The sequence below is a fragment of the Oryctolagus cuniculus genome, chromosome 2, assembly GCF_051225735.1.
Source record: "Oryctolagus cuniculus isolate XC-2025 breed Fujian yellow rabbit chromosome 2, ASM5122573v1, whole genome shotgun sequence".
Classification (NCBI taxonomy): domain Eukaryota; kingdom Metazoa; phylum Chordata; class Mammalia; order Lagomorpha; family Leporidae; genus Oryctolagus; species Oryctolagus cuniculus.
The window spans coordinates 91,404,229-91,431,894 of NC_142868.1; the positions used below are offsets into that span (position 1 = coordinate 91,404,229).

General features: G+C 37.0%; 1 protein-coding gene across 1 annotated transcript in view; it reads left to right on the forward strand.

The window, feature by feature from the left end:
* The window catches only part of LOC138843046 (disintegrin and metalloproteinase domain-containing protein 32), a 591,210-nt gene that overhangs the window by 148,741 nt on the left and 414,803 nt on the right, over positions 1–27,666 (forward strand). Inside the window, exon 14 of the mRNA XM_089327034.1 lies at positions 1,098–1,188. Within this exon, the coding sequence (XP_089183160.1) occupies positions 1,098–1,188 (91 nt within the window). The remainder of the gene's footprint in view (positions 1–1,097; positions 1,189–27,666) is intronic.

Here is a 27,666-nt window from a genome sequence, read left to right on the forward strand (position 1 = left end):
TGGACAGCGAGAGAGAGAGAGACAGAGAGAGAAAGGTCTTCCTTTTGCCATTGGTTCACCTTACAATGGCCGCTGCGGCCGGCGCGCTGATCCAAAGGCAGGAGCCAGGTGCTTCTCCTGGTCTCCCACGGGGTGCAGGACCCAAGCACTTGGGCCATCCTCCACTGCACTCCTGGGCCACAGCAGAGAGCTGGCCTGGAAGAGGGGCAACCGGGACAGAATCCGGCTCCCCAACCGGGACTGGAACCTGGTGTGCCGGTGCCACAGGCAGAGGATTAGCCTACTGAGCCACGGGCCGGCCAACTGTCTCCCTTTTTACTACATCCTCACCAATATTTGTTATCTTTTAAAAAATATTCAATCTTTACTATTTCCAAATTTAGAAAAGTTTTAGCAACAATTGCTTCTGATACTTTTTTGCCTCCAACCTTCTACAATACCCAGCTTTTGCCCCAGTTTTTGAAACTCTAATTGTACACAAATTAGACTGCTTTATACTGTCCCACAGTTCATGGAACCTCTTTTTTGGCATATTATCTGCCTTTACTTCTGTTGAAATAGACTTTAGTCACTGTTTCTTCAGGTTTACCTAAGTTTCTCTTCAAGGTCTAGGATATCGTTAAACCCATGAAGTGATGACTAGTATGCAGAATTCTGAACTTCTTTCTTTTAGTAGCTCACTGTTCAACAGTAATCCATCAAAGAGCCATTTTTGTCTTTTTAAGTCAATGAAATTATCACATTCTCCTTCAGAAAATTCCTGCGGGTGGTAGGCTGGTAACTTAGGGTTTATTACATTTGTTTTTGTTCTCTAAAGACAATTGCCTATTGTCTACCTTCTGGAAAATGATTATTTCATATATCTTCCTCAATTCTCTAGTAGGATAAGAAGGTAAGTAGGGTATCAGTTACTTCATATGACTTGATATAAATGACTTACATTAATATTTTAAATATAGAGAGATGCTAAATATATCAATGATAGCAATATTCATCTTTCCCCAAATTCAAAAGTTATGCCCAACAAATATAGTCCATATTAAAGTTTGTGTTATTGTAATGATGTATTTTCACTTGTACATTGTACTACTTAACAGCAATGTGGGCCTCAAAAATGTTGTGATCATCGAACTTGTAGGCTGAAGGAAGGACTAGATTGCTTTGAAGGACCCTGTTGCTCAGAATGCCGTGTAAGATTTATAGATATGAACATTTTCTGTGTGTGTGTTAATTATTTGTGGGATACTTTAGAAAACTTATAATTAAGCTATCAGTCAAAATAAGTGATTTTTAAATAAATTATACTTAATAAATATAGGACCAGATTTCTGATTTTGTGAACTTTTGTTGGTTTTTAGGGCCTCTTTCTTTCTTTCTTTTGACAGGCAGAGTTAGACAGTGATAGAGAGACAGAGAGAAAGGTCTTTCTTCTGTTAGTTCGCCCCCCAAATGGCCGCTATGGATGGCGCACTGCACCAGTCTGAAGCCAGGAGCCAGGTGCTTCTCCTGGTCTCCCATGCAGGTGCAGGGCCCAAGCACTTGGGCCATCCTCCACTGTCTTCCCGGGCCACAGCAGAGAGCTGGACTGGAAGAGAAGCAACCAGGACAGAACCGGCGCCCCATCCGGGACTAGAACCCTTTGTGCTGGTGCCGCACGTGGAGGATGAGCCTAGTGAGCTGCGTCGCCAGCCAGGGCCTCTTTCTAATATCAGTATTTTCAGTAGCTTTTTTTAAAGTCTTGATTTATTAATATTATAGAACTCCTTATTACTGAAGGTCTTCACTTAAAGGGAGAGTTGTTCATTCCTCCATGTATTACAATTTTATAAATAAAAATATTTTATAAGTAAAACAGTTATTGATTATGATAAATATCTATAAATATGATTTTGAGAGATGTAGAAAATTTCTAAAAATATACGGAGTGAAAATTACTAGGTACAGTATTTTAGAAATAGTATCTGTAGCAAAAATTTAAGCTATGGACTTTTTATTTAAAGATTGTTTTAACTGAAGGATTTCAGTGGCGTTTGTATGGTGAACAGCTTGACTTCTGTTCCCTGTTTGCCTTTTCAGCCCCCTCATTGTATTCATAACAGATGCATCTTATGAGAAAACCTCTTTTGAACTACCTATCTTGGGTTCTATATGACTGACTGTCCTTGACTAACACAACTTTTTGTTTTTTTTTTTTTCTTATTATACGATTGCATTCTTACTTCTGTAATGTTTCATATAAATTAGAAATGATTTAATAAATATGAGATATGTTCTCTTTAAAATTCTTTATATAAATTTTATTAATTCTATTTAAAAGGAGTTATTTAACTGGAAGACATCTAGGAGGATTGCCAGTAGGTTCTTTCTTCTTCAAAAATGTCTATAATTGAACTTATTTTTCCCTTTGCTCTTTCTATTATTTGTCTCTCACATTTGTCACAAAATTTTGAGGTATTCTATCCTTTCCTAGTTAGATAGGGTTATTTTATTTGTAAATTGACTAGATTACACTATTTTTACCCAAAAGGAATAATTTTCAAAGCTGTATTTGATCTTTATTCCCTTACACTGAAAAAACAAATAAAATTTTGACTTTGATGTCATACTTGTGATATACTGTTTCTGGTTCTTTTATCTTCTGATTTTAGTTGATAACATTTATAAGCTTTTGATTATAAAGTAAATTGAAAGCATGCCATTGCAAAAATCAAAGTAGGGAAGGAAATAGAGAGCATGGGAGTTAGGGAGGGAGGTTGGGAAGTATCATGCTCTTAAAACTGCATATATGATGTACACAAATCTGTCCCTTTTATAAAACTAAATAAAAACTTTAAAACTTTTCATTTTTAAATTATTAAAATATTGATGTACAAAAAGATATTGCTAGGTGTTACTGAATAAAAGGTGCAGGGTGCAAATTACTGACATAACTTTAAAATAAATATTGACAAACACAACAATATATGAATAATTCCTTTTTATATTTTATTTGTCATTAGTTTAAGGGCCATGATATTGTGTGCAGGAATCCTAAACATCATGAATGTGATTTCTTTGACTATTGTACTGGAAGATCAGCACAATGTCCCGAGGACAGGATCATAATGAATGGACATCCATGCAGAAAAGGCACATCTATGTGTTTTGAAGGAGACTGCCCAGATCTTAATGAACGTTGTCGTAACTTGTTTGGCCCAAGTAATACATTTTTTTAATCTAAAAAGTTGGCTCTCTCTGAAAAATAAAAATTTTATGTTTTTAGATGTATAACTTGATGTTTTGGTATACGTGTATGTTGCAAAATAGTCACCACAATTAAGCTAATTAAAATACTCATCATCTCACATAGTTACCATTTTTGTTTTAAAATTTTGGTTTACTATTTTAGATTTCTTAGGAAATTTCATATTTTCAATATAGTATATATCATGTACTGTAGTCACACTGATGTATTTTAATGTCAATTTATTCATTTTTGAACTGACAGATTGTACAGATTGACCAACATCCCAATTTGCACATTGCTCTAGACTCTGGAAAGCACCTTTCAATTTTCTGTTTCTATGAGTTGGCAATTTTAGATTCAACATCGAAGAATTTTAATTTCCTTCTATATCCAGCTGGATCGTTTTCCTTAAGATAATGTCCTCCAACTTCACCCATGTTGTCACAAACAGCAACATGTTCTTTTTTGACATTGAGAACTTTATTTGACATTATTCCTTGTATCATATATAGCAACTTGTTGAGTATTCACATCTCTATGGGTTAGGTACTATTATTCTTCCCATTAAATATATGTGTATTAAAGAAACTGAGTAACCAACTCAGGGTAATACAACTATTTATAGTCAGAGATGAGATTCAATCCAAGGCAGTCTAACTGCAGTCTTTGCACTTCCCCAGTACACAGTCTTGCCTATTTTAACCAAAAAAAGCACGATAATCACTAGTATCTGTACTTCCTTCTCTTTTTTCCACAAAAATTTTTTATTTAATAAAGAGAAACAATACATTTCATAAATAAAACTATTCTTTCCACCATGCCTACCCTACTACCCACACTCTCACTTCTCTTTCTACTCACTCTCCTATTTCCATTATTTTTTACTAAGATGTGTTTTCAAATAACTTTATGTAGATGTGATTAACTGTATACTACATAAAGAGTTCAAGAAATAGTATGAAAAAAGAAACTGTTCCTCAATAGTTGAGACAAGGGCTGTTCAAAGGCATTGCATTTCAAAGTGTCAATGTCACTTCTATAGATTACCTTTGGGTGCTCTATTAGTTATCACAGTCCAGGCAGAACTTAAGGTATTTGTCCTTTTGGATGCCTTATTTCACTAAGGATGATGTTTTCCAGTTTCATTCAGTTTGTTGCAAATGACAGGATTTCACTTTTTTAAAAAAACTATAGTATTCCATGGTGTATATATCCAGTAATTTCTTTATCCAGTCTTTTTTTTTTTTTTTTGGACAGGCAGAGTGGATAGTGAGAGAGAGAGAGACAGAGAGAAAGGTCTTCCTTTTGCCATTGGTTCACCCTCCAATGGCCGCCATGGCTGGTGCACTGTGGCTGGTGCACCGCGCTGATCCGAAGGCAGGAGCCAGGTACTTCTCCTGGTCTCCCATGGGGTGCAGGGCCCAAGCACTTGGACCATACTCCACTGCCTTCCCGGGCCACAGCAGAGAGCTGGCCTGGAAGAGGGGCAACCGGGACAGAATCCGGTGCCCCGACCGGGACTAGAACCCGGTGTGCCGCTAGGTGGAGGATTAGCCTATTGAGCCACGGCACTGGCCTTTATCCAGTCTTAAGTTGACAGACATTTGGGTTGATTCCTTATATTATCTATTGTGAATTGAGCTGCAATAAACATGGAGGTACAGATAACACTGTCATATGTTGTTTTCATTTCCCTTGGGAGTGGGATGCCTGGGTCATATGGTATGTATATATTCAGATTTCTGAGGTATCTCCATACTATCTTCCAAAATAGCTGTACCAGTTTACATTCCCAGCCAATAATGGTTTAGGGTACCTTTCTGCCACATCCTTGCCATCTTTTATTGTTTGTTGATTTCTGTATGAAGCCCATTCTAATGAGGGTGAAGTGAAACCTCATTGTAGTTTTGATTTTCATTTCCCTAACGTCTAGTGATCCTGAACATTTTTTCATGTGTCTATTGGCCTTTTAGATTTCTTCTTTTGAGAAATGCCTGTTTAATCCCTTTGTCCAGTTCTTAACTGGGTTGTTTGTTTTGTTGTTGTTGAATTTCTTGAGCTCTTTATAAATTCTGGTTATCAATCCTTTATTAGTTGTATAGTTTGCAAATAATTTCTCCATTCTCAAATATTTTTCCCTCTTTGCTGACTTTTTCTTTTGCAGTGCAGAAGTTTCTCAGCTTAATGTATTCCCCGTTGTCAATTTTGGATTTGATTGCCTGTGCCTCTGGGCCCTTTTCCAAGAAGCCTGTGCCTATGCCAATGTCTTGCAGGATTTCCCCAATGTTCTCTCTCTCTCTCTCTCTCTTTTTTTGGCTTTGCATGACATAGGTGTTAGGTAAATGCCTTTTTTTTAACTTTTATGTAATCAATATAAATTTCCAAAGTGCAGCTTATGGATTACAATGGCTTCTTTGATGGTATCAGTTCATAGCTTCAGGTCTTTGATCCATTTTCATTGGATTTTTGTATAAGGTGTAAGGTAAGGATTTTGCTTCATACTTCTGTATGTGGAGATCCAGTTTTCCCAGCACCATTTGTTGAAGAAACTGTCTTTGCTCCAGGTATTGATTTTAGCACCTTTGTCAAAGATTAGTTAGTTGTAGATGTGTGGATTGTCTTCTGGAGTTTCTGTTCTGTTCTATTGGCCTATCCATCTGTTTTGTAGCACTACTAGGCTATTTTGGTTGGGGGTATGTCTTGAAATCTAGTATTGCGGTACCTCTGGCTTTGCTTTTCTTGCATAAGATTGCTATAGCTATTTCGGGTCTCCTATTTTTGCATACAAATTTTCAGCATCATTTTTTCTATATCTGAGAAGAATGTCCTTGGTATTTTGATTGGTATTGCATTGAATCTGTAAGTTTTTTTCGGTAGTATGGACATTTTGATGATATTGACTATTCTAATCCATGAACATGGAAGATTTTTGTTTGTTTTCTTCTATTTCTTTCTTTAATGTTTTATAAATCTCACCATAAAGATCTTTGACATCCTTGGACAAATTTATTCCAATGTATTTGACTTTTTTGTAGCTATTGCGAATGGGTTGGCTCTTAGAAGTTCTTTCTCAGCCATGGCATTGTCTGTGTATACAAAGGCTGTTGATTTTTGTGTGTTGATTTTATATCCTGCCACTTTACCAAACTCTTCTGTGAGTTCCAGATCTTTGTGGGAATGCTTCCAATCTTTCTGTATTCAACAGGATACTGGCCATGAGTTTCTCATGAATTGTGTTGAGGAATGTTCCTTCTATAGCCTATTTGCTTAGAGTTTTCATCATTTAAAGGAGTTATATTTTATCAAATGCTTTCTCTGCCTCTATTGAGATAATCATATTGTTTTTGTTCTTCAATTTGTTAATCTGATGTATCACATTTATTGATTTGTGAATGCTGAACCATCTCTGCATACAAGGGATAAATCCCTCTTGGTCCAGTGAATGATCATTCTGTTGTGTTGCTGGATTTGATTGGCTAGTATTTTGCAGAGGTTTTTTGCATCTATGTTCCTCAGGGAAATTCGTCTGTAGTCCTCTTTCTCTGTTGTTTGGAATTAAGTTGGTACAGGCTTCACAGAAAGCGTTTGGGGGGATTCCCTCCCTTTCAATTTTTTTGAATAGATTGGAAGAAGTGAAGTTAGTTATTCTTTAAATTTCTGGTAGAATTCAGCAGTGAAACCATTGAGTCCTGGACTTTTCTTTGCTGGGATGGTATTTATCACTGATTCAACTTCTAGCTTGGTAATTGGTCAGTTTAGGTTTTCTGTGTCTTTATGGCTCAATTTAACTAGGCTGTATGTTTCCAGGAATCTATCCTTTTCTTCTAGGATTCCTGATTGTTTGGCATACAGCTCTTTGTAGTAATTTCTGATGATTCTTTTTATTTATGTGGTATCTGTGGTCACATTTACTTTTTCACCTCTAATTTTATTGATTTGGGTCTTCCCCGTCTTTTTTTGTTTAGTTAGGTCAGTGGTGTGTCAATTTTGTTTCAAAAAACCAGTCTTCATTTTCTTTATCTTTTGTATTATTTTTGTTTCAATTTTGTTTCTTCTCTAATTTTTATTATTTTTTTCTCCTACTAGTTTTGGGGTAGGATTGCTGTTGTTTTTATAGATCTTTAATATACATTGATAGCCCATGTACTTGGTACCTTTCCAGCTCTTGATGTAGCCACCAATAGCTATAAGCTTTCCTCTTAACACTGCTTTTGCTTTATCCCATACATTTTGATAGGTTGTATTGTCAATCTTCATTCATTTTGAGAAAATTTTTTGATTTTTCTTCTGATTATTTCAATCACCCACTGTTCATTCAGGAGCATGTTGTTCAGTCTCCATGTCTTTACATGTGTTCTAGAGATTCTTGAGTTGTTGATTTCCAGCTTCATTCCATTGTAGTCAGAGAGGATGCATGGTACGATTTAGAATTTTTTGAATTTGCTGAGACTTGCTAGATGGCCTAGCCTGTGGTTTGTTGAGAGAAAGTTCCATGCGCTAATGAGAAGAATGTGTATTCTACAACTGTAGGATGAAAGCTCTGTAAATATCCATTAGACACATTTAGTCCACAGTGTTGATTAACTCTGTTGTTTCCTTGCTGATTTTCTGTCTGGTTGATTTGTCCATTGCTGCAAGTGGGGTATTGAAGTCCCCAATTACTATTGTATTGTAGTCTATGTTTCCCTTTAGATCCATTAATACTTCTTTTAAATCACTGTTTTCCTGTAATTAGGTGCACATATGTTTATTATAGTCACATCTTCCTGTTGAATTGATCTATTAATCATTACATAGTGTCCTTCTTTGTCTCTTTTAACAATTTTTGTGTTAAAGTCTACTTTGACATTAGGATTGCTACACCAGCTGATTTTTGGTTTCTGTTAACATGGAATATCTTTTTCTATCCTTTCACTTTCAGTCTGTGTATGTATCCTTGTTGGTGAGATGTGTTTCTTGTAGGCAGCAAAGAGATGTTTTTCTTTTTGAAAGATTTTATTTATTTATTTGAAAGGTAGAGTTACAGAACGTGAGCGGGAGAGTCAGAGAGAAAGGTCTTCCTTCTGTTGGTTCACTCCCCAATTGGTCACAACGGCCGGAACTGCACTGATCAGGAGCCAGGAGCTTCCTCCGGGTCTTCCACATGGCTGCAGGGGCCCAAGGACTTGGGCCATTCTCTGCTTTCCCAGGTCACGAAAGAGAGCTGGATTGGAAGTGGAGCAGCTGGGACTCAAACTGGCGCCCATATGGGATTGTGGTGCTTCACGCCAGGGCTTTAACCCATTGTGCCACAACTCCTGTGCTTTGTTTTTTTAATCCATTTAGCTAGTCTGTATCTTTTTAACTGGAGAGTTGAGGCTATTTACATTCAAGGTGACTATTGATAAGTAATGACTTGACCCTGCCATTTTTCCGTAACTATTCCTATCATTTACTTTGCATTTCCTTTTATTGGGAGATTTTCTGCCTTCACCTTCTTTCATAATGATGACCATGTTTCTTTTCTTCTGAGGCTGGGTATTATTTCATGTCTGAGTTGTTTGTGTGTGCTATTGTGTGTTTGTATGTGTGTGTATCTATATCTCTATATCTATATATATGTATACATATGTATGTATGTATACATATATATCATGCTTTTGTCCATTCATCCATTGACAGAAATTTAGATTGTTTCTAAACCCTGGATATTGTGAATAATAAAACAGTAAGTATGGTGGTGTACATATTTTTTTACTTACTGACTTCATTTCTTCTGAATGTATGATGTAGTTGTATTTTAATTTTATTTCAGGATGTTTCATATTATTTTCCATGGTAGCATGGGTTTTATTCTTACCAACATAGCAATGTACACAGGTTCATCTTTTCCATATTCTTACTCACACTTAACAACCTTTTGTCATTTTGATAATAGTAATTATAACAGTTGTGAAGTGATATCTCATTATGGTTTTGTTTTGCATTTTCCTGATGAGTATTGATGTTGGGTATTGTCTCATATTCCTTTTTGTGATTTTTATATCTTACTTGAAGAAATTTTTCAGTCCTCTCCTCATTTAAAAATATGGTTTTTATATGTTTTTGCTATGAGTAGTGTGAGGTCTTATATATATATATATATATACACACACACACACTTGTATACATATACATGAAATTATGAAATTAACCCCTTATCAAATCAATGACTGATGATGTTTTCATATATATATATATATATATGTATATATATATATATATGCCTTTCATTTTATTTGTTATCTTTTCTGTGGAGAAGCTTTGTAGGATATGACATCTTTAATCCTTACACACCCACACCCACACACACACATTTATCTACAAAGGACAATAGCCTTGGGAGGCCTCCAAGACCCATTTAAGAGCCTCCATTGCAACAATAAAGGGGAAAACTCTGCAGATAGAATTGCCAAGTAGAGCAATATATAAGATTTCTGGAGATGGCTAGGAATATAGTTTCAGGAAAAGTGCTATAACGTCATCTACTCAACAGATGTCACTGTGATCTCCAGTAGTCAGATCTACAGAGAACAATGGCATTTTCCACAGAAATAACCAACAGCTGAAGGAGACAGCCATACTCCACATTTGTCCCTACAAGTGTGACAAGAGTCACACTGTGGCCTTGCCATGAAGTTAGAGCTGCCACTATTCTCAACCCTGTGTGGCTCTTTATCCCAGAGCCATGACTGTTCCACCCACACTCACTTTCCAGATCCCATTTCTGCGACTACTCCATGCTTGTTAGTGTTGCAGATTCTCTGTGGCCTAAATGTATACCTATGAAACACTAGAGCTACTATAGCTAAGGACTGTCCTGGACTCTGACATTTTTGGACTACAGATACCAGTTATACAGCCAGTCTGAGTGTCCACATCTTGATCATTTGAGCCACAATCACAGACACTTCTAATTCCTAGAGTTTCTCTGGTTTTACACTCTATAATCTGGTTTCTTATATATCTTGTTTGTATACGTACTCAGAAAAACTGCCACTTCCCTATTCATACCTGAAATTCAGACTTCCACCCTCTGACTATTACACTAATACTCAGCTCTTACACATCATTACCATTGTGCAAATGGGACACCATTTTCTACTGTACCAGTGCCACCACTCTTTAGGACCTTAGAGTGTTGGTTGCTCCACATGTGCTGGTGCTTCAGACCCTGGCTGAGTGGCCAACTGACTGTGTGCAATACACATCAGTGAACACATCAGTGAAATCACTCCAGGGCTTGACCTAGTTCCAAGAAAAATCTCCATGGAGTATTACTTTCCCAATGGGAGAAAAAGTAAGCGTGAGTACCCCAGAATCCATTGCCCTCAAAACAACCCTGTTTTAGATACAATAGGTTTAGCTACTGATGACCCAGGAGTCTTTTCTAATGTTGAACTCAGGTTATAGAACTTCAAAGAGACTATACTGGTATACTGTCATTAGAGACAGAACCAACCCACACAACTCAGCAGACAACCTTGAATTTGCACCTCGGTGAAGGTTTTTCCCCCACTATAAGCAATCTATAAATCGTGGAAGAACTGCGTACTTTTATTTTTAAAGATTTTATTTATTTATTTGACAGGTAGAGTTACAGACAGTGAGAGAGACAGAGAGAAAGGTCTTCCTTCCGTTGGTTCACTCCCCAAATGGCCACAACAGCTGGAGCTGCACCAATCCGAAGCCAGGAGCCAGGTGCTTCTTCCTGGTCTCCCATGCAGGTGCAGGGGCCCAAGCACCTGGGACATGCTCCACTGCTTTCCCAGGTCATAGCAGACAGCTGGACTGGAAGAGGACCGGGACTAGAACCGGCACCCATATGGGATGCTGGTGCTGCAGGCAAATGCCTGACAAGGATTCAACAATAATCATTCTAAGGATCCTCACTGAACTACAAAAGAAAAAGTAAACATGAATGAAATCAGGCAGAAAATAAACAAAACAAAAAGTTTAAAAGAGATGAAAATTATAAAAAAGAATCACACATAAATAGTTAAGCTTAAGGGTACAATTAATGAAATGAAAAATGCAATGAGAAAATTAACAACAGAATTCGTAAAGTAAAAGAAAGATCTTTGAACTTGAAGATATAGAGGAGAAAAAAAAGAGAAGAATGAAATGGAATGAAGGAACCAAGAAAAATTGATACTGTACCAGGAGTGCTAACACTATAAGAGTTAAGAAAGAAGAGAAAAGTAAAGGAACAGAAGATTGTTTAAGGAAATAATAGGTGAAAACTTTTATAAATAGATAAAACATTATAAAAACCGAGGGACTGGAAGCTTTGTATTTAGGTAGGTTCAATCCAAATAAGACTACCCCAAAATATATTACACTCAAGCTGTCAAAATTCAATGAGAATTAATTTTGGAAATAGCCTTTGTATGAAAATTCATACAAAGGAATACAAATGGGGCTATCAGTATACCCTTGAAAGAAACTTTGCAGGTGACTAGAGTGGGATGATATTCTGATAGTGCTGAAAGAAAAAATGCTAATGAAGAATACTGGATTTGAAAAAAACTGTCCTTCAGAGATAAAGATAAAACCTTCTAAGACAAAGTCTCACCAAAATGTCTGTCCTACAAGAGATTCTGATGGGATTTATTCAAATGGAAGCAAATGGGCTCTAGTAATAGGCAAAAAACTCACTGGAAAAATAAGTACATAATATAATTCAGAATATCAAATACTGAAATTGTGATTTGAACGTTACTTTTCTCTAAGATGAAAGATAAAAGTAAAGGTATTATAGTAATTAGTATTGTAAGTACAGTAATATAAATAGTTACAGAAATAAAAATATGAAATTTAAGACATTAAAATGTGAGGAGGGGGAAATATGTGTTTTTATATATAAACAAAGCTATGTTTTTTTATTTTTTTGTTTTTATTTTTTGAAAGGCAGAGTGAGACAGTGACAGGGAGAGAGAGACAGAGAGAAAGGTCTTCCTTTTTCCATTGGTTCACCCCCCAAAATGGCTGCTAAGGCCAGCGTGCTGTACCGATCTGAAGCCAGGAGCCAGGTGCTTCCTCCTGGCCTCCCATGCGGGTGCAGGGCCCAAGGACCTGGGCCATCCTCCACTGCCCTCCCAGGCCACAGCAGAGAGTTGGACTGGAAGAGGAACAACCGGAACAGAATCCGGCACCCCAACCGGGACTAGGACCCGGGTGCCGGCGCCGCAGGGGGAGGATTAGCCTAGTGAGCCATGGTGCTGGCAGCTATGTTGCTATAATTTCCAGTTAATTTGTAATATCTGAGACATTTTCTGTAAGCTCCATGGTAACCAGAACTACAAAAACAGAGAGAAAAGAATTACACTACAGAAAATCATCAAACCACAAAGAAATACAACAAGAGAAAAAGAAAAGAAAAAAAAAAAATCTAAGAAACGTCTGGAGAAAAATAGCAAGTTTACATCCTACCTATCAATGTGCACTGCACCCCATAAATATGTCTATTGCTAAAAATATGATGTTAAAAGATAAATGGCCATTGCTCATTTCTTTACAGGATGGTTTTGTTGTTGAGTTTCTTCAAGTCCTTATAAATTCTGGATTCTAATAAAGATATTGGATACATAATTTGCAAATATTTACTGTCATTCTGTCAATTGCCTCTTCAGTTTCTTGACTGTTCCTTTGCTGTGCAGAGACTTCTTGATGCAATGCACAAGATTAGTCTATGTTTCCTTTTATTGCCTGTGATTCTGGGGTCTTATCCAATACATTTTGCCTATACCACTGTCTTGCATTGTATCCCTATGTTTTCCTCTCATAACTTGATGGTTTTAAGTCTTAGGATTAGAGCCATGATCCATTGTGGGTTAATTTTTGTATAGGATGTGAGTTAAGGATTTAATTTCATATTTCTGGATGTAAAGACCCAATTTTCCCAGCACCATTTGTTGCAGAGACTTTACTTTCTCCAAAGAGTGGTGTTAGCTCACTATCAATGATTAGCTTGTTGTAGATGTATGGATTAACTTCTGGGTTTCTAATCTATTCTGCTGTTTCCCATGTCTGTTTTTGTGCCAATATGAGGTTATTTTGATTATAACAGATCTGTAATATGTGTTTAAATCTGTTATTGTGCTGGCTCTGGCTTTGTATTTATTGTTTAATTAATTTTGGCTATTTGGTGTCTATTTTTTTTTTTTTTGACAGGCAGAGTGGACAGTGAGAGAGACAAACAGAGAAAAAGGTCTTCCTTTTTCCGTTGGTTCACCCTCCAATGGCCATTGTGGCCAGTGCGCTGTGGCCGGTGCACCACGCTGATCCGAGGCCTGGAGCCAGGTGCTTCTCCTGGTCTCCCATGCGGGTGCAGGGCCCAAGGACTTGGGCCATCCTCCACTGCATTCCCAGGCCACAGCAGAGAGCTGGACTGGAAGAGGAGCAACTGGGACAGAATCCGGCGCCCCGACCGGGACTGGACCTGGTGTCTGGGGCTGCACGTGGAGGACTAGCCTAGTGAGCCACGGCACTGGCCGATTTGGTGTCTTTTTAGTTTCCACATGACTATTAGGATTTTTTTTCCAGCTCTGAGAAGAATATCCTTGTTGTTATGATTGAGATTGCATTGAATCTGTGAAGTTCATTAGGTCGTATGAATGTGTTGGATTGTTTTCTCCATTTTAATTCTATTAGTTAGTGTTAGCAGACACTAGTCTTGTTTATGTGATCGCTTTGACTCTTAGACCTATCATTATGATCAATTATGAACTGAAACTGATCATTTGACTACTGAGATGGCATTGGTACCTGCCACCTTGAAGAGAATGAATTGGAATCCCGTGGCACATTTCTACTCTACCATTTGGGGCAAGTCCAATTGAGCATGTGCCAAACTGCACATCTCCTCCCTCTCTTATTCCCACTCTTATATTTAACAGGAATCACTTTCAGTTAAATTTAAATGCCTAAGAATAATTGTGTATTAATTAAAGAGTTCAACCAATGGTATTAAGCAGAACAAAAAATACTAAAAAAATAAAGTATTAAGTTGTTCCTTTACAGTTAGGACAAGGGCTGATCAAGTCACTGTTTCTCATGGTGTCCATTTCACTTCAACAGGTTTCCTTTTAGGTGCTCAGTTAGTTGTCACCGTTCAGGGAGAAAATATTATATTTGTCCCTTTGAGACTAGCTCATTTCACTCAGCATGATGTTTTCCAGATTCCTCTATTTAATTGTAATTGAACAGATTTCATTGTTTACTGCTGTATAGTATTCTATAGAGTACATGTCCCAGAATTTCTTTATCCAGTCTTCTGTTGATGGGCATTTAGGCTGATTCCAGGTCTTAGCTATTGTGAATTGAGCTGCAGTGAACATTCAGGTGGAGGCAGATCTTTTATTTGCCAATTTAATTTCCTTTGGGTAAATTCCAAGGAGTGGGATGGCTGGGTTGTATGGCAGGGTTATTTTCAGGCTTCTGAGAAATCTCCAAACTGATTTTCATAGTGGCTTTACCAGATTGCATTCCCACAAACAGTGGGTTAGTGTCGCTTTTTTTTGCCAAATCCTTGCCAGTATCTGTTGTTGGTAGATTTCTGTATGTGAGCCATTCTAACAGGAGTGAAGTGAAACCTCATTGTGGTTTTGATTTTCATTTCCCTGATTGCCAGTGATCCTGAACATTTTTTCATGTGCCTGTTGGCCATTTGGATGTCCTCTTTTGAAAAATGTCTATTGAGGTCCTTGGCCCATCTCTTAAGTGGGTTGTTTGTTTAGTTGTTGTGGAGTTTCTTGATCTCTTTGTAGATTCTTGTTATTAATCCTCTATCGGTTGCATAGTTTGCAAATATTTTTTCCCATTCTATTGATTGCCTCTTCACTTTCCTGGCTGTTTCTTTTGCAGTACAGAAACCTCTCAATTTGATGCAATCCCAATTGTTAATTTTGGCTTTGATTGCCTGTGCCTCTAGGGTCTTTTCCAAGAAGTCTTTGCCTGTGCAAAGACTTGTCTTCCATCCCCTGGTTCACTCCCGCAACTGGCTGCAATGGCCAGGGCTTCGCCGATCTAAAGCCAGGAGCCAGGAGCTTCTTCTGGGTCTCTCACATTGGGTGCAGGAGCCTAAGTACTTGGGCCATCTTCTATTGCTTTCCCAGGCCATAGCAGGAAGCTGGATCAGAAGAGAAGCAGCCGGGACTAGAACCAGCATCCATATGGGATGTTGGCACTTTAGGCCAGGGCTTTAACCTTCTGCACCACAGCGATGGCCCCGATTGTAGTTGCTTTTGAGAGAAACAGCTTTACACCAAGAGCCAGAGAATTCATCCTACTTCTGGAAAGTGTTTTCAGACCAAATACAGAAATGTCCTACATGCCCACCAGGTACAAGAATTAATATGGTCAGTCTGCTTTCTTTGAAAAGAGTGACCCCAAGGATGTTATTGAAGTCATTGATAAACATTGTCCTCATTACAGATGACCCTTCTTATTGACAAGTCACTGAGTGCATTATTTATTTTTATAGCCTTTGTGTAATTGGAAGTTGCTATTGCTATGTCTCCATGGGCACTATTTTCTTCATTATGTATATTCTGTGAAATTTTAATTTGTTGGATATTAGTTCATATTGTGGGTTCCACAGTTCACAATTGTTTAATCTGTATGTTTCATGGTCTATTTTTATAATTTTAATTTGTTATTTTCTTGTTTTCTTTTAAATCTTGAAATATGTTTATTAAATATACCTTTTCTTTGTAGATTAAATTATAACAATAATTTTGGGATTATTTATAATGACAAAATTTTTGCCTAACATTCAGATTTTCTTGTCTTATTGCTTGAATGCTGCATATTATATTGGTTGAATCCATCATTTTCCTGAAGAGTTTTCAGCTTTTGTTTTTAGGCAGGCATTGTAACAGGTGTATCATCTTCACTGTTTCAAAGATTATACTTAAGATGTATTAATACTGCTTTAGAGTAGCCTTGACTGTAAGACTAGTGTGCTCTTCTTCCTTGGAAGTCATGTTGAATAATCATTTTTATGTGTTGTTGGATTGGATTTGCTTGTATTTTTGAGAATTTTTTATGTGTCCATGTTGGGAATTGGCCTTTTCTTTTGTTGCTCTATCTTTGTATGATTTTGGAATCAAGATAATGCTGGCTTTATAGAAGGAGATGAGAAGAGTTCTATTTCATTAAAAAAAAGAACAGATTGAAATGACTTGGAATTAGGTCTTGCTTATAAAGTTTTTTTTTTTTTAAATTCAGCAGAGAAGCCATCCAGTCCTGAACTTTTCTTTACCAGGAATCCTTTTCTTGCTTATTTGATCACATTACTTGTTTTTCATTTGTTCATAGTTTCATTGTTGGTTTCTATGTCTTCATGGTTCAATCTTGAAGATATGATTAAGGGCCATAGTCAGTAAACCTGGAGTTAATCAGAAGGAATGTCATCCTGAGTGTGCATATACTAATCATACGAGTGCTATTTTAATCATCTTATTTTAATTATACATATTTATGGAGCATGTTGTTATAATCCGACACATGTATTTGACAAGAACTTCAAGTCAAGTTAGTTAGCATCTCCATCTCTTTAAGCCTGTGAGCTGTCCAGAGGTCAGAAATGTTAGAAAGGTACTGGCTTGGAAGAAGTAAGCTGCCATGATTTGAGAGAGTCATGTGACCAGATCCTGAAGGGAATTTTTAAAAGCCAAGAACAAGCCCTGGAAGACATCTGGCAAGAAAATAAAAGCTTCAAATCTGAAATCAGCCAAAACTTTATTCTATAAATAACCATTGAGCCCTGAAGAAGATTATAATTTTTTATGAAATGGCATCTCCAGCCAATACCTTGATTTCCTCCTAGTAAAACCCAGAGGAAAGAAGCCATTAGTGCTGGCCTTCCAGTCCACAGAATTTGTGACATAATAAGTAGGTATTATTTTTAAGCCACCAGGGCGTTGCTTTTAATTTTTTAAACACAGAAATAAAAATAGCAAACGTAATGTTGAAAGTAAAATAGCAAAATATTGGTCCCTTGAGTTGAGACTACTTGAAGGTACAAAGAAGTAATATCTCATTGAAAAAAATTTTGTATTGATTTTATTAGAGACATGTCTTTTACAGGTTCTCACTCAGAATCTAGAATAAATCTAGTTTTTCTATTCTTTTTCTTCCCGATCTTGTCCAGAGCCTTCGCTTAGTCTATATTACTCTCTCCTCTCCTGTATTATTTTTAAGATGTAAATGACTGTGAAAGTGAAGAATAAAGAGCAATAACCATGAACATTGCCTTTCACTTTATTTCTTTATCTTTCCTTATAAACTTCCTAGGGAAATCTAGTTATATAATGGAGAAAGAGTCAAAAGAAACATATCCCAAATCATAATTACATTGAAGGAATAAGTTTCTTGTGTTACACAGCATAGTGAAGTGACTGTGGTTCACAATATCCTATTCTATCTTTTATGAGCAAATAGAAGGAACTCCAATCAGAAAATAATGTAGAGAAGGGAAAATGGTGATTTCCCTGACTTGATGAGTATTATATACATGCACTGAAATGTCACAGTATAGACCATAAAAATATACTATTACTGTTAACAAGTGACTTTCAAAGATAACATATTGCATATGAGTAAATTGATGAAAATAAAAAACAGATATATGTTTAAATACAAGTATATTTTCAATTTTGACAGGTTCACAAATTGCTCCATTTGAATGCTATGAAGAAATACAATCTCAAATGGATAGGTATGGGAACTGTGGTAAACATGAAGGCAAATATAGGACCTGTGCACGGAGGTATGTTATAAAAATGTTAACACTTTTTCTTTTCCTTTTATTTTTTAACACTTTATTTCAGAATAGTTTTAAATTTACAAAATAGAAATTGTGAAGTATTATAAAGAATTCCCACATATCTCACAACCACTCTCCCCTGTATTTATTACAGTTAGTGAACCATAGAAGATTTCTTTATTTTTCTCAGAATCCTTCTAAACTTCATTCCTTCAGAGTCTAGAAATCAACATTTTGTGTTCAAATTGAAATTAGTTTTAACTCTTACTTGTGAGAGACACATGTGGTATTTGTCTTTCTCTGTCTTGCTCATTTCATTCAACATAATGTCCTCTAGTTACAAATGGCAGTTTTGTTATTTTTCATGAATGAATAATATTCCACTTTGTATAAATGTCACCTTTTTTTTCATCCGTTCATCTGATGATTGACACCTTTGGTGGTTCCATATCTTGGCCATTGTAAATAGCACTGCATTTAGCATGGTGGAGTAGGTATCTCTTTGATACAATAATATCATGGCTTGTATATATACCCAGTAGTGTAATTGCTGAATCATATGGCAAATATATTTCCAGTTTTTAAATAAATCTCCATACTGTTTTCCATGGTTGTTGCACTAATTTAAATTCCCAAATTAACATCCATAATGCATGTGTTCCCCTTTTCTCCACATCCTTGCCAGCATTTGTTCCTCTCTGTATTTTGGATAGTAGTCATTCTGACAGGTATGAGCTAATAATTTCATTTTGGTTTTCATTTACATTCCCTTTATGGATAGTTAAATTGAGCATTTTATCAGATATTTGTTGACCATTTGTATTTCTTCTTTGGAGTATTTACTATGAAGGTTACTTCACTATTGTTAACCAGATTGGTTGATTTTAATCTATTTTTATTAAAAATCATTAGTGAAAACACAATATGTGTCATTCCACTGTTGTCTGTGTACTTTGTGTCTTTTATGTTTTGGTTTGGTTTGTGTTTCTAAGATCTAATGCTGTCTTCTTTTCTTGTTATTTTTATTTTAGACATTGGTATAAAGAAGAGACTTCATGTATTTCACATATACAATTTTAAGCACATGTTGATACTTTCTACTGTTGTTGCTTTCCCCAAGCCTCAATGCCTCTTTAACTTTTTTCCTGTTACTTTTTTTGATAATATAATTTCAATTTACTTTATAATCACAGGCTTAATCCTCTACTGTATAGTGAATTCTTCTAGTAAAAAGTAGAAGGAAAATTATTCTGTTAGAGTACAGACAAAAGCTGTATTAATTACTCAAAAGATGTGAATTTCATTCATGCATTAGGCTGTTTGTGCTCTATGTATTAGCTGTCACAAACCAGAGAACACACATGAACACACATGTCTTTTGGGGTCTGCTTTATTTCACACATGTCTTTTGCGGTCTGCTTTATTTCACTAAGCACATAGTTTCCATTGACATCCACTGTGTTGGAGAAAAGATTTCATTCTTTTTTACGGCTGAGTAGTATTCTGTCTTAATTATATTCTACATTTGCTTTATCTAGCCTTCAGTTGATGGACATCTGGGTTGATACCATGTCTTAGCTATTGTGAATTGAGCTGCTAGAAACCTAGAACTAGTGATTTCTCTTTCACATGATGATTTCATGTCATTTGGGTATATTCCCAAGAGTGGGATGCTGTTCATATGGTAGTTCTATTTCGTATTTCTGAGGAATCTCCATACTGTTTTCCACCAGGGTTGTAATAGTTTGCATTCCCACCAAAAATATATTAGGATTTTTTTTATCCACCTACTCACAAATAAGGGGAGATTTTATTGTGATTTTTATTTGCATTGCCCTGATGGCTAATGACACTAAGCATTTTTTGTGTGTGCTGTTGGCTGTTTGTATTTTGTCATTTGAAAAATTCCAGGTTATGTCCTCTGTCAATTTCTTAATGGGATTGTTTTGTTGTTGTTGTTGTTGTTATTGAGTTTCTTGAACGCCTTATGTATTTTGGGTAGTATTTGTCAGATGTGTTGTTCAGTTTGTTGAGTGTGTCCTTTGCTGTGTAAAAACTTAGTTTAAGGTAGTCTTTGTTATTTTGCCTTTATTGCCTTGCTTCTGGGGTCTTACCCAAGAAACTTCTGTCTATGCCAATGTCTTGTAATGTTTCCCCTGTGTTTTCATCTAGTAATTTGATGGTTTCAGGGCTTAGATTTAGATCATGGATCCACTGTGAGTTGATTTTTGTATAACAAGTCAGGAAGGGTTTTCTTTTTTTAATACTGCATGCAGAGATCCATGCAGTATTCCCAACACCATTTGTTGAAGAGACTGTCTTTTCTCCAGGAAGAGATTTAAACTAATTTACCAAAGATTAGCTGGTTGAAGATGTGTGGATTAATTTCTAGGGTTTCTAACATATTCCACACCTAGATGTTATGATTATAACTGCCCTATAATATGTTTTGAAATATGTTATTGCAATTCCTCTAGCCTCACTTTTATTGTTTAAGATTGCTTTAGCCTGTATTTCCTTGTGAGTTTTTTTCTTCAAGATTTGAAGAATTTTCTTGGCATTTTTTAGCGGAATTTCATTGACTCTGTTCATTGCTTGGAGAGTATGGATGTTTCTCTCATTAGTATTTTGTAATTTTCATTGTAGTAATCTTTCACATCCTTGGTTAAATTTATTCCAAGATATTTGAATTTTTGTAGCTACTGTGAATTATATTGTTCTAGAAGTTCTTTCTCTGACATGGCATTGTGTATAAAATGCTATTGATTTTTCTTTGTTAATTTTGTATTCTGTAACTTTGCCAAACTTTTTTGAGTTCCAATAATACCTTTTAATTTCATTTTAATTGTTATTTTGATTAATATTTAACTGATTCAATATAATTTGTAGAACTAGTCTAAGAATATAATGATATTACCTTCCCCTCTCCCTTCCTCTTCACATCCTTCTTTTTTCTAACTTTCTTTTCTCTCTCTATATTTTTGAGGTAACCTTTTAAATTCACATTATAGTAAAAAGGCTTAAAATTGCACTGAATAAGAAGTTTAACAAGGGGAACAATTTTATGTCGTAGTGGGTAAAGCTACCACCTATAGCATCGACAACACATATGGGAACTGCTCCACTTCTGATCCGGGTCCTTGCTAATGCACCTGGGAAAGAAGTGGAGGATTGCACAAGTACTTGAGCCCCTGCATCCAGGCAGAGGACCTGGAAGAAGCTTCTGGCTCCTGGCTTTGGATCAGCCCAGCTCTAGCCATTGTGGGCATTTGGGCAATGAACTAGCAGATGGAAGATCTCTCTCTATGTCTCTATTCTAGATAAATTTCCTTGCACTGATGTAAGGAATGTATATTCTGCAAATGTAGGATGAAATGCTTTGAAGATTTCAATTGGATACTTTTGTTCAATAATGTAGATTAGCTCTGTCGTTTCTTTGTTAATTTTTGTTTAATTGATCTGTCCATTGATGAAAGTGGGTGTTGAAATCTCTGTTATCATTGATTTGGAGCATATATCTCTGTTTAGATCCACTAAGATTTGTTTGAAATTGCCAGATGCCTTAGCACTGGGTGCACATACATTTACTATCATCATATCTTCCTGTTCACTTGATCTCTTAATCATTACATAAAGCCATTCTTTGTCTCTTTGAATAGTTTTTGTCTTAAATTCTATTTTGTCTTAAAATAGACTGTCTAGTCCTGCTCATTTGACATTTCAATTTGAATGGAATATCTTTTCCCATCCTTTCACTTTCAGTCTGTGTGTATCTTAGTTGGTAAGTTGTGTTTCTTTTAGGCAGTATATGCTGGGGCTTTGTGTTTTAATTCATTCAGCTTGTCTGTTCTAATACTTTTCTTATTTCCTGTATTTTTTTTTCTTTTTTCACGTTTCTTTCCCTCTGTTAAGCATGCCATTCATTCTGTTGGTTTTGAAGAATCACCTTTGAATGAAAAGTGAATCTCAAATCAAAATTTCTGGACCTGACATATTTCTTTCAAAGATTTTATTTATTTGAGAGACAGAGTAACAGAGAAAGGGAGAGGCAGAAAGAATGGTCCTCCACCTGCTAGCTCACATCTCAAATGGCTGCAATGGCTGGACACAAGCCAATCCAAAGTCAGAAACCAGGTGCTTCCCCTGGGCCTCCCATGTGGATAGGGACCCAAGCCGTTGAACCATCTTCCACTGCTTTAGCAGGCCATAAGCAGAGAGCTGCATCCGAAGAAGAGCAACTGAGACTAGAACGGGTGCTCTTATGGGATGCCAGCATGGCAGATGGAGGCTCATCCTACTATGCCACAGTTCTGGCCTCAGCCCTGACATCTATACAATGTCATTTCATTTTAAATTATTAATTAGTGCATAATCACTAGGCTTTTATCACCAATGAAAAGTGGAAGTTGATAATACTCACTGTTGACAATCCCTAAAATACTAATTGTGTTGGGGCCTCAAGCTGGTCTTATTCCAGGCTCTTCCTTCAAGTGTAAAGAATGAAAATTGAATGATAAATGTGTGAAAGGAAGCAGAATTAATTTAAAAAGATAGTACACACAGCCGGCGCCGCAGCTCACTAGGCTAATCCTCTGCCTTGCGGCGCCAGCACACCGGGTTCTAGTCCTGGTCAGTGCGCCGGATTCTGTCCCGGTTGCCCCTCTTCCAGGCCAGCTCTCTGCTGTGGCCAGGGAGTGCAGTGGAGGATGGCCCAAGTGCTTGGGCCCTGCACCCCATGGGAGACCAGGAGAAGCACCTGGCTCCTGGCTTCGGATCAGCACGGTGCACCGGCCGCAGCGCGCCAGCCATTGGAGGGTGAACCAGCGGCAAAGGAAGACCTTTCTCTCTCTGTCTCTCTACTGTCCACTCTGCCTGTCCAAAAAAAAAGAAGAAGAAGAAAAGAAAAGAAAAAGATAGTACACAGTCAGTTATACATGTGGACAGCTTCTATTCAAGAGCAAGAACTGCTGCTCCCTCCAAAGTTGAGGTCATCCTTTTATAGGCTAGGAGGGCAGTGGTCTAATTGAATATTCAAATGAGGCTGAGTTTGTATTGGGCGTCATTTTGCTCACCGCTCTGTCTCCCTTTATTGGGAATCTTGAAGGTGTCATGGTGTCTCTAAGTGGGCTACAGCATACATGTGGTCATCTTGTATCTCTTACATGATGGTTTAGTGAGGCTCAGGTGCATGATGGAGAATGCATTTGCAGAGCCTGCAGCAAGGTTGGATGGGCACAGAAAGGTGTAGGTTTTTTCTGGTGTGGAGATGTGGCACAGATTCTCCTGGCAGTCTCCAGGCTCCTCTCTGCTCACTCGCTCAATGCCTGCCCAAATCAGTGGCAACTTTCCTGTACAAATGTGTTAATATGTGGAGAGCATAAAATTGGTGTGGGTGTAATATCCTTTGGTTTATGTTTATAAATATTTCTTCAGTGAGTCTTACTGTGTATATGGCAATATACCCTTCTTTTCCCCATGTTTTGAACATTATCATGAATTTGTCACTTCTGATATTGTCTCTGCTTTCAATAAATAGTACATATGTGTATGCATATAATATGGAGTAAATATGACAAAATGTTAAAACTGTTGAATTTAGAACTAAAATGTAAACCTATAAAAAATAAAAATAAAAGCCCTATTAGTATAACTGAAAGTAGGATGCTTAAATGGATTCATATATATTTGCCTTTTACTTTAAATGCTAGTGTTAAAACATTCCATTTATCCCATAGTGTACTGACACAAGTGGAGGGTGTTTTCTATCTTAAGCAATGAAAGAAAGTCCAAATCATTTCTAATAGTGCTTAGTGCATAATATATTTACCTGTATTTTTTGTTGTTGTTTGCAGAGATCTCCTATGTGGGCGATTAATTTGTACCTATCCAAGTACAACTCCTTACAACAGAACAGGCCCTGGTATAATTTATGCTCTTGTAAGAAGTAAATTATGTGTGACTTTAGACTACAGATTGAATGAGTCAGATGCAGATCCAATGGATGTCCGAAACGGCTCTGCCTGTGGTACAGAGAAGGTAAATGCTTTAAAATCTACTTTTAAGATATAGCATTATAGGCTCAATAGGCTAATCCTCTGCCTGCGGTGCCAGCACACCGGGTTCTAGTCCTGGTCAGGGCGCCAGATTCTGTCCCGGTTGCCCCTCTTCCAGTCCAGATCTCTGCTGTGGCCCGGGAAGGCAGTGGAGGATGGCCCAAGTGCTTGGGATCTGCACCCGCATGGGAGACCAGGAGAAGCACCTGGATCCTGGCTTCGGATCAGCGTGCTGTGCCGGCCGCAGCGGCCATTGGGGGGTGAACCAACGGAAAAAGGAAGACCTTTCTCTCAGTCTCTCTCTCTCTCTCTCTCTGTCCACTCTGCCTGTCAAAAAAAAAAAAAGATATGGCATTATAATCACTGATTTAATAAACATATAAATGTATGTATCAAATTTTATTTCACTTCTGGTAGCATCTGGTAGCATACTTGGTACATAAAGTGAATATATTTAATGAATCTCCAGATAGTAAGAGTATAATCGAAATGTCTTTCAAAATTTCAGTGTTAAGGGCAAGAAAACTCCAAGTATTTCAGGAATGTAGTGGGGAGAGATGAGATCATGGCAATATATTGAGGTTAAGTACTTCATGGCATGGAATGTCATAATTTTTCTCAGAGAATAGAGTGGGAATCCTATTGTCTTATACAAGTTCATCTCTTTGGAGCTCAGTTTTTAAGAGCTGCCTTCTATTAGGCAGCTTAGAATCAACTCTCACTTCTTATTGGTTGACATTAACCAGATTGTCATATTTCAACACTATGTAAATAGGAGGTAATAATAGCAATTATAGCAATAATAGCTCATAGAAATGGCTAAATATAATTAGTTTTATTATTGTTTGTTATCAGTATAATTTTTGTATCTGAAATCAGTGAAAAACCAGAGGGTATGAATTCACCTAAAAAACCTATTTATTCATGAGGAAATATAATATAAAATACATAGCTATAATATGAATAGTATAACTATTATATAAACTTTAAGATTTTAAAAATACTATCAGCATTTCTAGTGATTCTGCCATAGAATGCCTCAATTTAACTTTTTTGTCTTCTTTTTTTAAAAAATTCAACTTTATTTGAAAAGCAGAGTTGCAGAGAAAGGAAGGAGAGAGAGAGAGAGAGAGAGAGAGAGAGAACACTTCCATCATCTGGTTCACTCTCTAAATGGCTGCAATGGCTGGGGTGGAACCAGGTCAAAGCCAGGAAACTGAAGCTTCTTGCAGGTCACCCATGTGGATGTCGGGGCCCAAGGATTTGGGCCATCTTCTGCTGCTTTCCCAGGAGCATTAGCAGGGAGCTGGATCAAAAATTGCTCAGGAGCATCTTGAACAAATAGGATGTTTGCATCACAGGTGGAGGATAAACCAGCTGTGCCACAATGCCAGCCCCAAACATTAAGTTTTAATGACAGATGCACATAGGTTTGAATTCTGAATCTGCCACTTGATAGATTATCTTCAACATATTATGTCATATAGTTAAGCTTTAGTATCTCAATTTATACATATGCATATGTTGCTGGATAAACTTCTAGTGGTTTTACAGTTTAAACACAGTTTACTAGAAGGAAAGCATGTAATCTAGTTGATGCTGGTTTCATTTTTTTATGCCTAGGAGAAATACATCCCTTCTTGAAGGAAGTTTAGGCTGGAGAGCTCAGTAGATGTTTATGTTATGAAGCCAAAACAACTAAAAAATGCAAAATTGCCAACAGACTGAGATTATTCAGTTGATAATTTATTTTTTTCTTGTCTTTTCTTTTTTTCCCAACTTTTTAAACTTTTATTTAATAAATAAAAATTTCCAAAGTACAGCTTATGGATTACACTGGTTTTGCCCCCCGTAACCTCCCTCCCACCCAAAAACCTCCTATCTCCTACTCCCTCTCCCATCCCTTTCACATCAAGATTCATTTTCAATTATCTTCATATACAGAAGATCAATTTAGTATATACTAAGTAAATATTTCAACAGTTTGCACCCACACAGAAACACAAAGTGTAAAGTACTGTTTGAGTACTAGTTATAGCATTAATTCACAATGTACAGCACATTAAGGACAGAGATCCTACATGAGGAGTAACTACACAGTGACTTCTATGTTGATTTAACAATTGACACACTTGTTTATGATGTCAGTAATCTCCTGAAGTTCTTCTCATGAGTTACCAAGGCTATGGAAGCCTTTTGAGTGTGCCAACTCCAAACTTACTTAGACAAGGTCATAGTCAAAGTGGAAGTTCTCTCCTCCCTTCAGAGAAAGGTACTTCCTTCTTTGATGGCCCGTTCTTTCCACTGGGATCTCACTCACAGAGATCTTTCATTTAGGTGTTTGTTGTGTTTGTTTGTTTTTGTTTTTTTTTTGTTTTTTTTGCCACAGTGTCTTGGCTTTCCATGCCTGAAATGCTCTCATGGGCTCTTCAGCCAGATCCAAATGGCTTAAGGGCTGATTCTGAGGCCGGAGTGCTGTTTACGACATCTGCCATTCTATGAGTCTGCTGTGTATCCCGCTTCCAATGTTAGATCATTCTCTTCTTTTTAATTCTATCAGTTAGTGTTAACAGACACTAGTCTTGTTTATGTGATCTCTTTGACACTTAATACTATCATTATGACAAACTATAAACTGAAACTGATCATTTGACTACTGAAATGGCATTTGTACATGCAACCTTGATGGGATTGTATTGGAATCCCCTGGCACGTTTCTAACTCTGCCATTTGGGGCAAGTCCGAATGAGCATGTGCCGAACTGTACATCTCCTCCCTCTCTTATTCCAACTCTTATAATTAACAGGAATCACTTTTCAGTTAAATTTAAAACCTAAGCATAATTGTGTGTTAATTACAGAGTACAACCAATAGTATTAAGTAGAACAAAAAAAAAATACTAAAAGGGGTGACAGCACAAGGGCTGATTAAGGCATTGTTTCTCATAGTGTCCATTTCACTTGAAAAGTTTTCCTTTTTGGTGCTCAGGTAGTTGTCACTGAATACGGAGAACATATGATATTTTTCCCTTTGGCTCTAGCATAATTCACTGAACATGATGTTTTCCAGATTCCGCCATTTTGTTGCAAATGAACGGATTTCATTTTTTTTTACTGCTGTATAGTGTTCTATAGAGTACATAACCCATAATTTCTTTTTCCAGTCTACTGTTGATGGGCATTTAGGTTGATTCCAGGTCTTAGCTATTGTGAATTGAGCTGCAGTGAACATTCAGGTGGAGACAGATCTTTTATTTGCCAATTTAATTTCCTTTGGGTAAAATCCAAGGAGTGGGATGGCTGGGTTGTTTGGTAGGGTTTATTCAGCTTCTGAGGAATCTCCAGACTGACTTCCATAGTGGCTTTACCAGATTGCATTCCCACAAACAGTGGGTTAGTGTCCCTTTTCACACACATCCTCGCCAGCATTGGTTGTTGGTAGATATCTGTATGTGAGCCATTCTCACCGGGGTGAGGTGAAACCTCATTGAGATTTGTATTTGCATTTCCCTGATTACCAGTGATCCTGAACATTTTTTCATGTGTCTGTTGGCCATTTTGATTTCCTCTTTTGAAAAATGTCTATTGAGGTCCTTGGCC